This window comes from Saccopteryx bilineata, chromosome 2 (assembly GCF_036850765.1).
Source record: "Saccopteryx bilineata isolate mSacBil1 chromosome 2, mSacBil1_pri_phased_curated, whole genome shotgun sequence".
NCBI lineage: Eukaryota > Metazoa > Chordata > Mammalia > Chiroptera > Emballonuridae > Saccopteryx > Saccopteryx bilineata.
In genome coordinates this window covers 292530614-292544382 of record NC_089491.1, presented here as the reverse complement: position 1 = coordinate 292544382, position 13769 = coordinate 292530614, and the positions used below count along the sequence as shown (strand labels likewise).

General features: G+C 37.2%; 1 protein-coding gene across 3 annotated transcripts in view; it reads right to left on the bottom strand.

Moving 5' to 3' along the window:
* Nucleotides 1–13769, bottom strand: part of RNF2 (ring finger protein 2) — a 52757-nt gene that overhangs the window by 3230 nt on the left and 35758 nt on the right. For 2 of the 3 annotated variants that reach the window (XM_066261345.1, XM_066261344.1), the window contains exons 5-7: nt 12260–12532; nt 11310–11481; nt 7444–10031 (exon numbers count right to left, since the gene is read on the bottom strand). In XM_066261345.1, coding sequence (XP_066117442.1) covers nt 9930–10031; nt 11310–11481; nt 12260–12532 — 547 coding nt within the window. In that variant the 3' untranslated portion in view covers nt 7444–9929. Of the gene's footprint in view, nt 1–7443; nt 10032–11309; nt 11482–12259; nt 12533–13769 lie in introns of those variants that run through there. The other variant, XM_066261346.1, reaches the window with a different exon arrangement.

The window sequence follows — 13769 nt, the reverse complement described above, 5'->3', positions numbered from 1 at the left end:
AGTAAGGTTTTGTCAAAGTACATGGAGACCATTGTTCTAATTATTAATTGTTCACAAGCACTGAAATTCTCAAGGAGAGGTTCTGTTATAAATTAGACAAATTGGGTGATCTCAAGTGAAGCTTTTTGTTTTGTTGGTGGTTTTCTTTATTTATATATTTTTTTGGTGTGTGTATGTGCTAATATTTTGAATAAGTAGCCCAGGCTAACATAATTATAAAAATCAGTTGAAACAAAAATCTTGTTTTTATTAATAATTGTTCTTGCCTCAGTTGAATCTTAAGTTTCGATGAAAAGATTTGGTATTAAGTTTAGGTTTTTGTCTCAAGGGTTTAATCCATATTTAATTTACTTGTAAGTATTTGTTAGAGGAAGTAAGCTTTTACAAACATTAGGCTTGGGGGACAGATGAGGAGCTACAACTGAAGTGTTTTAAATACACTACAGAATTAAAAAGCACTGAGCCCTGGCCAGGTAGCTCATCGTCCCAAATCAACCAATGAATGCATAAATAAGCTGAACAACAAATCAATGTTTCTCTTTCTCCCTCCCTCTCTCCTTAAAATCAATTAAATAAAAAAACTTCAGTGACATCCATAGAAATTCAGGGAGTGAAGGTTAACTACATCAACATAGATTAATTTAGCAGAAAATTTTTTTTCATCTTTGTGTTATTACAGCATAGTCTAGGATTTTTTTTTCAATTAATGGAATCATACATTTTAATAAAATAAAGGAATAGGTGAAGTACAAGTTTGTTTCTATTATGACCATAATAAAACTATAATTCTTACCAATTAAAATTAAAACTCAGAAATGAGCACAAAAATGTTACTTTATATTTGTAGAGTTAAAAATAAAAATTACTGTAAATCAAAGGCAAATCAGTACTGGGACCATCTGATTTAGTATATGTTGTTGAATATCAGTTTCAAATTTTGCTAAATGTTTATGACATATTTTGATGAATGATAAAGTTGAGTTTTTATGCCAGGAGCCTAATTTGATATAAAATATGTAAATTACTGGTATTTAAAACACCTATTATTTGTATAAACTTCAGATATCAGGCAGACTTTCTGAAGAAAGCTTGGTAGAACGTAGTTTGGAACTCTTATTGTATTAATGTAAAGAGGACTTATATTTAAAATTTCATCTAATTCTTCATTAGCACCTTGTTCTCCTAACAGGAGTAATGTGGAATGTAAAGTCAGTTGTATCCCTGGATTAAAATTTGGTAAACACAAGAAACCAGTTTTTATTGCAGTCAGGAACCAGTGTGTTGACTCTGCTAGTTGTTTATGTTAATACCCTAACTATACATTCAGGAAATACTAGAAGTAGCCCAGAGTGTTTGGGGGACACAGGCAGGTTTTGTTTAAAACTCTACTTATCACCTGACTGCTGTAAGTCTCCACTATGAATATATGCATGATGTCCTGGTTTGCAGAAATCAGTCTAAGACAAGTTCAGTACTTTCAAAAAATCTAGAAATTTCTTCCCTCAGTGCAAAATAACTGCTCTGGTAAATTGCCGCAGGTTACTTTGGAGAAAGTTAAGAGGACTGTATGTAATACAAACATGATGTTATTGGCAGGAATTTTTCTCAAATGGCTCTGTGAGTGGGAATTAAATCAGGCCTGGAAAATGGATAAGAGATCCTGACTACTATAGTGGCTCTAGTCAAACCTATAGTTTTCAGTTACATAAATCAAATGTGGCCACTCTGGTCCTTTGTACGATATGGCCAACTGACCAAGGCCTAGCAGTCCCGTCAACCTCTGCTATAAAGTTTCCAGGGTGCTAGTTCTCTTCTCAACAGTTTCTCAGTGCCTTGGTAAATAGTCAGGCTCTTATGAGGGACAGAGTAAGGTAGATGATGGGTGAACAGATCACATCGCAAATCCTCTCTAGCATTTCCCCTTTTAAGTCTTTGATTTCCTGTCTGTGAATTGTTATCAAGGAATTTCTAGCATCTCACCTCCAATTTAGACCAGACCAGGCACATTCAGGGTCATGTACCCACAGACCTCACCTCGAATTTAGATGAGGCTCTGCTGAGTCAAAACATCAAGTCAACAGAACCACACCCAGCTTTTCAAACTGTCAAATTGAGAGACTCTCTGGTGTGTGTGTGCCCATATTGATAATTTTACCCAATTTAAAATTGTGTTCCTTCAAGATCTAACATACCCAATCTGCTTCCATTGGTATTCTCCACAAATCAATGTATAGCATCAAAAACACATTCATGAGGCACTGTGTACATATCTGTCCCCAGAACATGCTGGGATCTGACTCTGTCCTGAAGACGAGGGATTATAGGCATAAAGCAGATGGGCTGCTCTTTGCAAGGTAACTAACTCCCTGAAGGGGTCACCCACCAAAGCAGCAAACATCTAAGAGCTTCCTCCATTTTATGACACTCAGTGGAGCAAAGGATTTAGGATACTGATTCATCCAAGTCTTTCCAAAACTCTTACTCCAGTTCTCAGAATGCCTTTCTCGACCAGTGTCTAAGAAGCCCAGCAAGACTCAGCCAATTGACAGGATCAAACTTTTTCTTAGCCTTAAAGCTCTAGGGAGGCTGGAAAAGTGAACAGCTCACAATTTTACTCTCCATAGGATCAGTAATGACTTGCCCTCATTAGGGAAGAAAATTCACAAAGCCCAGGAAGAAGTTACAAAGGCTAAAATAAACATCTATAAAAAGAAAGCCAATGTGTACATTTATCTCCAATGCCCACGGCCATTTGATCCCTTTCTCTGCTGCCACCCTGTAGCCTCTCTGCAAGGACTACTCCAGTCCAAGGATCTTTCCCTAGTTCTCAGGAGGGAATCTAAGTCCAACTGTAAATGTGAGTTACTCCCAAACTGCAAACTTCACCTAGTTTCTGCAATTGAAGTAGACTGAAGAGAATTTGAGATCACACAGGCCAGAGAATAAAACCTGCCAAGTAAAAACATTTCCTAGGAAGAGGCGTATTAATTGTTAGAGCTTATATTTATGTGATTTAGTAGTTCTACGGTGTTCTCTTTACATAGATTATAAACTATTGCAAGACCAAAATATATAGATTTAACTCATTTATCCAAAGCTGTTGTACAACTGGCAAGTGAAAGCCAATCCCAGACTTCAGAGCTCATGCTTCTTGTTACTAAAGAGAAAACGCATGTAAACGTTTAATTCCAAACTTCGCCCACTGGCAGTCCCGTAGAAACTTCTGAAAGAATTATTACAAAAATATCATTAACCACCGGCCTACTATACCTTTTCATTATCTGAGTCCTCTTAACCAGTATACTTTATACTCAAATCTATGTGTATACACAAAGCACTATTTCAGCTTCACTCCCATTTCTATGGCCAAGATTTTCCTAGGACTTAATTTTTCACTGATGGCAAAATCATTGCAAGATACAACCCTTTGAATTGATAAAAAACTTTAGATCTCTCAGTAGTTACAAATTGAAAATCTTACGTGTGCCCAATCCTGTAAAGATATTGCATACTTTCAAAGATATACCATTCATTTTAAAAGTAGAAAGGACCAGACCAGCCTCTTCATCTTAGAGAAGATAGTGCTGGATTTAAGGAAGTAAGCCACTTAGCCAAGTTACACCATATTCAGGTACAGTATGTCTATTTTGTGTGATATAGCCTGTGGCCTCCTTTGCTTCCTGTTGGTATGGACAATATACAGCTGCATCCATTCTGCCAATATCTGCCTTTTTTTGGAGTGTTTAATCCGTAACACCTCGTAAAAATGTAACCAGATTTGTATCTGCCAGTTGGCTGTGTTTTCTCATTTCACTATTCTATTACAGCTTTCTTTTGTGATGTTATTTTCTCATGTCCCATTTTAATTTGTTTTACTGTTTTCTGGAGTTACATGCTTAGTGGTTGTGCTAGGGATGACAATTAACATCTTAAAATAACCGTATATCAGATTAATACCAACCTAATTTCAACAGACTACAAAACATTTGCTCCAGTACAGCTCCATTCCCTCCTTTGATGCTATTGCCATACAAACTACATCTTTATAGAAGCCATTCAACGGTTTTGTATAATTTTATGCAGTATTCTTTAGAAACTGAATGTCTGCATGCCCACCAGATCCACTGTGTTTTATCCTAACCCTTAATGTGATGGTTTTTGAAGATTGAGTCTATGGGATGTAGTTTTAGATGGGGTCATGAAGGTGGGTCTCCCATGATGGTACCCCTACAAAGAGAGAAACAGGGTCTTTCTCCCACTCTGCCCTCACCAGGAGCCAAATCTACCCAAAGCCTGAACTTCCCAACCTCCTGAACTATGAAAAATGTCTTGTTCAAGCCACCTTGTCTATGGTACTACTTACAGCAGCCCAAGTTAATACAAGTACATTTATACTTTTTATACTTGTTTACTTGACCAGTGCTATGAACTTCTTTATATAGATTTGTATTACTATTTTATATCCTTTAATTTCTGCCTAAAGAACTCCCTTTTGCACTTGCAGGTCAAACTACTGACAAATTTTTTATATCTTTCATTTTTGAGAAATGATTTTGTTTCACATAGAATTCTTGGTTCACTGCTTTTTTCTCTCAGCACTTTGGCTTCCATGATGTCTCCTGAGCAGAAAATTGTATACCTTATTGCATGCATCAATCACCTTTGTCTTGCTGTTTCCAAGTTCCTTAGTGTTACTTAGCAGTTGTGGAGTTTCTTAGGTGTAGACTGTTTTTCACCAAATTTTGAAATTTGGGGCAATTATTTCTTCAAGTACACTCTGTGCCCCTTTACCTTCTTCCCTCCTGGGACTCCCATTATGCATATTGATACACTTGATGGCAGCTCACAAATCTCTCTGCAGGTTCTTCCCCTTCATTACTTTTTTTTCTGATAGGATAATCCCAACTGGCCTGTATTCAAGTTTGTTGAATATTTCTACTAGTTCGAATCTGCTTTTAGCTCCTCTATTGGATATTTCACTTCCCTCTATTGGACATTTCATTTATTGTATTTTTCCAATCTAATATTTCTATTTTTTATTATAATTTCTATCTCTATTGTTATTCTCTATTTGGTAAAATACTGTTCTCAAATTAGTTTTTAAAAATGGTTTTAGTTCTCTGAACATGTTTTGAAAAGCTGATTTAAGATTTCTGTTCAATTAAGTTCAACATCAGGGCTTCCTCCCCTCACACTTTCCTATTTCTTTGCATTTCTTGTAAACTTCTGTTGAAAACTAGACATTTAAAATAATATAACATGGCAACTCTGGATAAAGAAGTCCTTTCACATCCTCAGGATTTGTTGTGTTTGCTGTTTGACTAGCAACCTCCCTAGAATAATTCTGTAAAGTCAGTATCCTTGCTGTGTGTGACTACTATTCTTCTGCTTTGTTAGCTTAACTGTCAGCTCACGCACGGTTGGACAGAAAATTCCTTAAGGCCTGAGCCAGTGACTCCTCCAGCCTTTATGAAGTGCTTTGTCAGTGTTTTGGGATATGCCTTCAACACTCCAACATGAGGTTGACAACTCAGCTTTTGCCTTCACTTCTGCTTGCAGACCCTCAATTCTGCCGCAGCTTCATTTGTTTCCTGGGCACGTCTACTGCCTTGCACATGCACGTGGCTTTCCAGATTCCCAAGAATATCTTGGAGCTTTTCCAAACTCTCCACAGACATGTCATTCCTCAGTTTTTCCTTCTGTGTTTTGGTCAGCTTTTTTTTAGTCCCAAATGATATCTCAGCCTCAAGGCAACTGCTATATTCAATAGTTGCATCTGTTATTAACAAACAGGCTGAAGATGAGGCTGTTTGCAGAGTAAGGGGTGTCAGTTGAAATAAAAACGAGAATAGTTTTTCAAGTGAGGCACCGAGGTCAAATCGTGACAATTCCCTGAATGGGCTTTTGGGGGTGCTAACAGCCCTTTCTTTCCCAGACTAAGTTACAAGGCTGTGTATTTCCGAGTCTACCCTGGAACTAGGACAAGGGGACAGGGCAATTTTTAAAATGCTTCAAAACTTGTTTTTACTGAATTAATGCTTTTTAATTTGTTAGAACCCTTTAGTCAGGATTTAGAGTTCTGAAAAAAATTATTTTGACAACTTTTACAGTTCTCATTGCTTTTATGGAATGTAGGTTTTCATAGTTAATTTCCTTACATTAATTCTGAAATGTGTTCCAAGGAAACTTTTTACATTTACAACAATTACACACTAATATCCTTTTTTAATAATTGTTTCTAAGATTTAAAACAAGTATTTCTAAGTAGAAATATAATGGAGATTTTAAAAAGATTCCTTTCCTCATCTGGCATTTAAATTATTTTTTGTTTAGTTATCCAAGTCAGAATCCTGAGCCTCAGTTTTTTCAAATGTACAGGGGGAAAAACGTTTTCCTCCCTGGATTCAGAGGAAATGGGATGTGAAACTATTACAAAGCTACAGTAATGGAAACAGTATGGTACTGGCAAAAGGTTGTCATCAGACTGATGGAATAGAGAGCCCCAAAATAACCTCTCACATATATAGTCAATTAACTTTTGAATAAGGTTGCCAAGACAATTCAATGGGAAAAAGGGCACTCTTTGTAACAAATGGTGCTGGGAAAACTGGATACCCAAATGCAAACAAAGTTGAATACTTACCTTTCACCAGATACAAAACTCAAACTGGATCAAAAACCTAAGTGTAAGAGCAACAGCTATAAACCTCTTAGAAGAAAAAACAAGGAAAATCTTCATCACAATGCATTTGTCAATACTTTCTTGGCTGTGGCACCAAAAGAACAAGCAACAACAAAAATGGGCAAATTGGCCTTTACCAAAATTTAAAACTTGTACACTGCGCTGGCTGGATAGCTCAGTTGGTTAGTTTTGTCCCAAAGCATAGAGGTTGCTGGTTCAATCCCTGGTCAGGGCACATACAGGTACAGATCATTGTTCCTGTCTCTTTCTCTCCCTTCTTCTGTCTAAAATCAACAAAATAAATAAAGCTTTTTTCTGTCCATCAAAGCACACTATCAGGAGAGAAAAGGCAGCTCAGAAAATAAGAGAAACTATTTGCAAATCATATATCTGATAATGGCTTGATACTCAAAATATATGAATAATTCCTCCAACAATGACAAAAGTATTAAAAACAGGCAAAAAACTTGAATAGTTATTTCTCCCCAGAAGATACACAAATAGCCATTAAAATGATGTTTAGCATCACAAGCCATTAGGGAAATGGAAATCAAAACCACATAAAAAAAATACCACCACCCAACAGAATAGCAATTAAAAACAAGTGTTGGTGAGGATGTGGAGAAATCAGAATCCTCATTGTACCTTGCTAATGGAAATGTAAGGTGGTACGGCCACTTTGGAAAACAGTTTGGGCTCCTTAAGCACAGAAGTATACAATCCAGCAACTTCACACAAAGAATTTAAAGCAGAGACTCTGATACGTACACAAAAATATTCATAGCAGCATTATTCACAATAGCAGAAAATGTCCATCAATCCACATGTCCATCAGCAGATGAACAAAATGTGTACATACATACAATGGAATATTATTCAGCCACAAAAAGCAATGAAATTCTGATACATGTTACAACATGAATGACACCTGAAAATATATGAAATAGACACAAAGAACAAATATTTTATGATTCCACTTACAAAAGGTGTGTAAAATAGTGAAATTCGAAGAGAAGAAGTAGAAAAGAGGTTACCAGGTGCAGGAGTGAGAGGAGGAAATGGGAGTTAACTGTTAAACGTGTACAGAGTTTGGGATAATAAAAAAGTTCAGGAAACAGCGCTGATGGTTTCACGATATTGTGAATGTACTTAATGCCACTGAACTGTACACTTAATGATTAAAGTGGTAAATGTAGTTATATATATTTTATCATAGTAAATTTTTAAATGGTAATATCCAAAGGCTGGCACCACATTTGGTGAGCCTTTGGTTCCTCAGCTGAGATGGTGGTTACAGAATTTATTTAGATAATACTTTATAAAATCTTGGTAGTGATAATAAACAGTACCCACCCTCAAAACACACACACACACATACAACAAGTACTCTTATCAAATATCTATAATACCTATCAAATATCTAGTTATACTTTGCAAAGGATTACACAACCAATGAATTCACTAATGATGCAGTTTACATCCTCCCATACTGACAGATAAAACCATACATTCTCTACGCACAAAGCTTATATTCACAAATAACTTGTTTAAAGACAAGATTTCAATTAATCACAATGGGAATTTAGTTATTTAATGCAACCACTAATCTAATGTCACCAATAAAATCTAAAATTATATCACAAAACCAGGGTTATATTGAGTGGACATGCATTAATAGTCTATACAATGTAACATTACACCAGAAAAAGGAACTGAATACAAAATTTCCCTTGATTTTTGGTGGTTTTCAAATTTCATGGCACAGATTACCAAAAAAACTGTAAAAACAGTTTTTAAGTATTTTCAATAAAGTAGTAAAAAACTGAATAAGCCTTTAAATTTTCATATTGAGCTGAAGATTTAAAACATTGAGCTGGCCCCAATCTGTCAAAAATGACACAGTTAACAATAATTAGGCAAACTTTAGTTACAATGGTTCAGGAGGACTAGTTCCCCCTGCAAAAACCCTTTAGGGTTAATTTCTCAATGCAAACATGTCTTTGTAAATATTGTGATAATATAAACTTGGAAACATACCTGAAGTAAGAACAAGGATGAAAAATAAAAATCACAAGTCTATCTTATTTCTGACCTGTTGTCATAAAGCCTTCTGGGTCCAAATGCCAAGCACTGTCCCTCAATATAAAACTAAGAAGAGTACAATGATTTTTACCCTACTGGCTGGCATTCTTCTACAGAATTAGCTTTTACTACATAGCAAGGCAGGATCAAGCTCCATTAACTTGCTTCTTTACAGTAATTAGCAGAGCACCAAATTTATAAACTGAAACATGGCAACCCAAAATGCTAAACACAATTTTCAAACAGAAACATTTTTTCCCCATTTTTCTATGTGCCATGTTATTCTTAACTTACATAGTGACAACATAAAAAGAACTGGAGAAGCTTTGAACATATCTTGTACTTTCATCAAGGCTAAAGTGCAAAATATCTCCATATCTCTGATACTTTAATAGGAAAAAGAATCAAGCATACATAATAAAGGAACTGAAATGATGGGAGAACTAATACAAAAAAGACCTCTTTAAATATATACTTGAAGACTACTAAGATCTTTCTTCAGTGAAGTCTGTAAATGAACCAAGTTCTCACTGAAGTTGAGATGTCTGATTCTTACCCAGGATCAGATATTCCAAAATTAAAGGGGGGAAATAAAGTGAAAAAACGTTAACACTGCATGACAATGGACACTAAGTTCATAAAGAACCTCTTCTAAAATTGAGATATTATGGAAGAAAATACCATGAAAACAATCCTATGAGAATTGATTTTTAAGCACAGTAAATTTGAGCCTTGGTCTTCATGAAGATTCTAGAGCTTATATAGAAAACTATAAATATACAAGATTCCAGGGAGAAAAAAGTCAAAATACGTATTATTTCAATTCTGTAAGGTCTAACCTTTTGAGGGAATGGAAAATGATAGCTAACTGAACCTTAAGAATACAGAACTATGAAAAAATCCTGGGTTAAAGGGTACTTCAAGTGGGACCACACTCAGTGAAGACATTTTTTAAAGGAAAAAGAATTCTGAAAAACTGCAGTCCATTCCAAAAAAAGGAAATCTTAAATAAGGGGAGAAAATTCTAATAGTGTAAACAAGTCTGGCTCAGGAAGAAAACTAAACTTATCAAAGATTCTGTCCATAAAAGTAATGACAAAACATCTTTAATAATAAAGAAATAGGCTATAAAAAAGTTCATTCTTCAAACTGGTTTAGTAAAAGCTCATTTGTGCTCCTTCGTGGGTGCATAATAAAGTTCCATGGGCTTGTTCACTTTCCAGTATTTCTCACTGACCAATTCCAAAGAAAAAGAGCCATTTAAAACCTAAAACAAGAAACAAAGAATTATAAAAACTGCTCAAGCATGGTAATAGTGAGATAGAACAAACATAAAAGTCATGAGAACAAACATTAAAATCCACTTTTAAACAAAAAATCTGGCCCTGGCCGGCTGGCTCAGTGGTAGAGCGTCAGCTCGGCATGTGGAAGTCCCAGGTTCAATTCCTGGCCCAGACACACAGGAGAAGCGCCCATCTGCTTCTCCACTCTTCCCCCTCTCCTTTCTCCCTCTCTCTTCCCTCCAGCAGCCAAGGCTCCATTGGAGCCATGGAGCCAAATTGGCCCAGGTGCTGAGGACAGCTCCATGGCCTCCACCTCAGGCGCTAGAATGACTCCTGTTGCAACGGAGCAAAGCCCCAGATGGGCAGAGCATTGCCCCCTAGTGGGCTTGCTGGGTGGATCCCAGTCAGGTACATGCAGGAGTTTCTCTCTGCCTTCCTGCTTCTCACTTCAGAAAAAATACAAAAAAAAAAAAAAAAAAAAATCTTAGGATAAACTTCCTGTCGCTTATACTACAGTGTATCCATAAAGTCATGGTGCACTTTTGACCAGTCACAGGAAAGTAACAAAAGACGATAGAAATGTGAAATCTGCATCAAATAAAAGGAAAACCCTCCCAGTTTCTGTAGGATGATGTGGCAGCAAGTGTGCATGTGCAGATGATGACGTAACACCGTGTATACAGCGGAGCAGCCCACAGCCATGCCAGTCGAGATGTGGACGGTACAGAGGAAAGTTCAGTGTGTTCTGTGGCTCACTAAATTCAAATCCCTGACCAAAGTGCAACTTGAATATCGGCGCGTTTATAACGAAACACCACCACATAGAAATAACATTACTCAGTGGGATAAGCAGTTGAAGGAAACCAGCAGTTTGGTGGAGAAACCCCGTTCTGGTAGGCCATCAATCAGTGACGGGTCTGTAGAGGCTATACGGGATAGCTACCTAAGGAGCCCTAAAATATCTGTGCGTGAGCCCACATCGAACTGCACTGAATAGGTATGAAACTAGGAGAGTTTTCCTTTTATTTGGTGCAGATTTCACATTTCTATTGTCTTTTGTTGCTTTCCTGTGACCGGTCAAAAGTGCACCATGACTTTATGGACACACTGTATTCACAAAAGATACAAAAATCCTGTTTTCCTTCTCTCAGGGTGTCAGGGTCCTGTCCTGTCCCATTTGATGATGCCCCACCCCACCACTAGCCACTCTCAGATGGTCAATTCACTCCCAATTTCAATAGCCTATTATTATCAATACTCACGGTGAACTGTCCACTGGCTGTTGCTATATAAATGGTATACTGCTTTTCACTGGCTGTATCAAGGTTCATCTGGTTTGATTCTCCTTTGCTTCGAAGTTCTTCTAAAGCTAACCTCACAGCCAGATACTTGGACAGGTGGTCAACAGTGGCATTACCTGAAGTCTTTATGTATCTGGAAAAATAAATTAGAAATTTAATTTCTGGATTAGTGATGAAAATGTACTCGGGTTACAGAATGATACATGTCTATAAAATACAAGTATCTCAAGTATGGACAAATTATATCAGATATTTATTAATCTATTATCTACCAGGTCCTTATTGAAAGCAGACGTATCTACTAGGTCACAAAAGAATCCATAAAATATGATGTAAAATTATAAAAAGCAAACAAATATACCCAGTACTGAGGAAAAAGGACATAACCCCAACTCCAATCAAAGTTCTTTGCCTAGAGCAGCAAGAACATCAAGAATATGACCAATCTCTTATTGTGTAAGAATTCACTTTTTTTCTGGTACTTGAGGACAGCATAAAACTGCTCATCTTGGGACTTTTTTAAAACATTGTCTACTCATCAGTTCCTCACTGAACAAATCCGTGATGCTCACCTGCACTCAAGGGCGGGCACTATGCTGAGGGCAGTGCTAAAGCAGCTGTCCTCCCCAGCAGGAATTTTTGGAGCCTATGGGCACCCCAGTATCATTGCTAAGAAATTTAAATGATCCTTTTTCCAGGAAGGTATTCCCTTTACATTGCAAATGTGGGTGAGAAGCAGGGGAGGAAGAAAGCAACCTAGACAGCCAGAATATTCAATCAAACCCTGGCAGTCAGTCAAGGGGATGGCAAAGAGATTGTTGGTGATTGCCCTTATCCCTTCTGTAAAATTGCCTTTAACTCCCAATTAAATGTTCTGATTCAGATGGTCTGAAAGTACCCTGCACACCTACCTTGTCTGCGCACTATCATCCTTTTCCATGAGTGTGGGGTGAGGCCTGAACACTAACTCAATCTCACTAGCGCCGTCCATCACGGGGTCCATGGCCACTGCGGCGTTGTTATTGTCAAGCTCCAGCCCAGAATCGTCAGAGGTTTTGGTCCGTTTGTTGCTAGGCCCCGCTTCCTGGTTGCTGTGTGTGGATGCGTTACTGCAGTGGGAGCTGTCACCATTGTCTTCTGCTCCACTGCCATTTTCAATCTGCTGTTTCTTGCCTCTCTGTAACCTAGTTCAAGCAGCAAAAAACATTTGCAGAAAATTTACATTTAGGCCTTTTTAATGAATCAGTTTCAAAGCATGTTTACTGAACTTCAGAATTCTACAGAAATCTTGATAACTGAATTTGCTCCAAGTTGGCTAATGGCAGTTATTTCCCAATGTTCCTGAAATGTCCTAAAAAACCTCCTTCATACACAGGCAAACACTTAAGGGTCTTAAATGTTTATATTCACTTAATTTTCTTTACTGACTCTAAGAAGTACTGGCAAACCTTATTTATATTATGATACATTGTTGTGATGAGATTTTAAATCTAAAGAAAGGTATGATTCAGATAGGAAAAATTAAAAGTACTGAGGGAAGATACTATGCCACTTGAATTAGAAATTCTTAAGAAACAAAATTTAAAAGGGATGATAAGAAAATCCTCCCTGCTGACCTCACCCAAAGTCTGCCCATGCAATGCAGAATTATTCTAATGAGGAAACTGAGATGGTATCTGAACTAAATATAGCTAACAATCTCAAATACTAAGACCAATAACTGGATGAGGCATTTCGCATATATACCTTATTTACTCATAAAAAACCGCCATGAAGGCATTATCTTCATTTTATAGTGAGAACACTGAATAAACTGAGATATAAGGCCCATGGCTATAAGCTAATAAGCACCAGAACTGACCTAGGAAGCGGTACACAATCTTTCTACTACCTCGCCCATTTCTCTACCTGTATATACAAGAAAAAAAGAGGGACATGCGATGAAAAAGGAACAGGAGACATGCACTTCTGAAACTAGTGTCATTACCAAATGTCTGTTGCCAGAACTAGGAAACAGCCCACCACTTAGGAAAGATGATCAAGACATCTTTTACTTACCACCCCCCACCAAAAAAATACTGCTTACGAACTCCACAGATCATTTCAAAACTAAGAGGGGATGACAAATACATTAAACAACAAAACTATGATTCAAAAGCTATGAACACATATAACGGATTGTTATCCAGTGTAAAAAGGAAGGAAACCCTGCACATGCTCCAACACAGATGAACTCTGAGCACATGATGCTGAGTGAACTGAGCCAGTCAGTCACAGACGCCATGCCATGCCTCTACTGTGAGGCACTTAGTGTGGTCAGATTTACAGAAACAGAAAGTAGAGTGGGGGCTGTCAGGAGCTGAGGGAAAACAAGAAAATGCAGAATTGTTGTTTAAAGGGACAGAGCTTGGGTTTTATAAG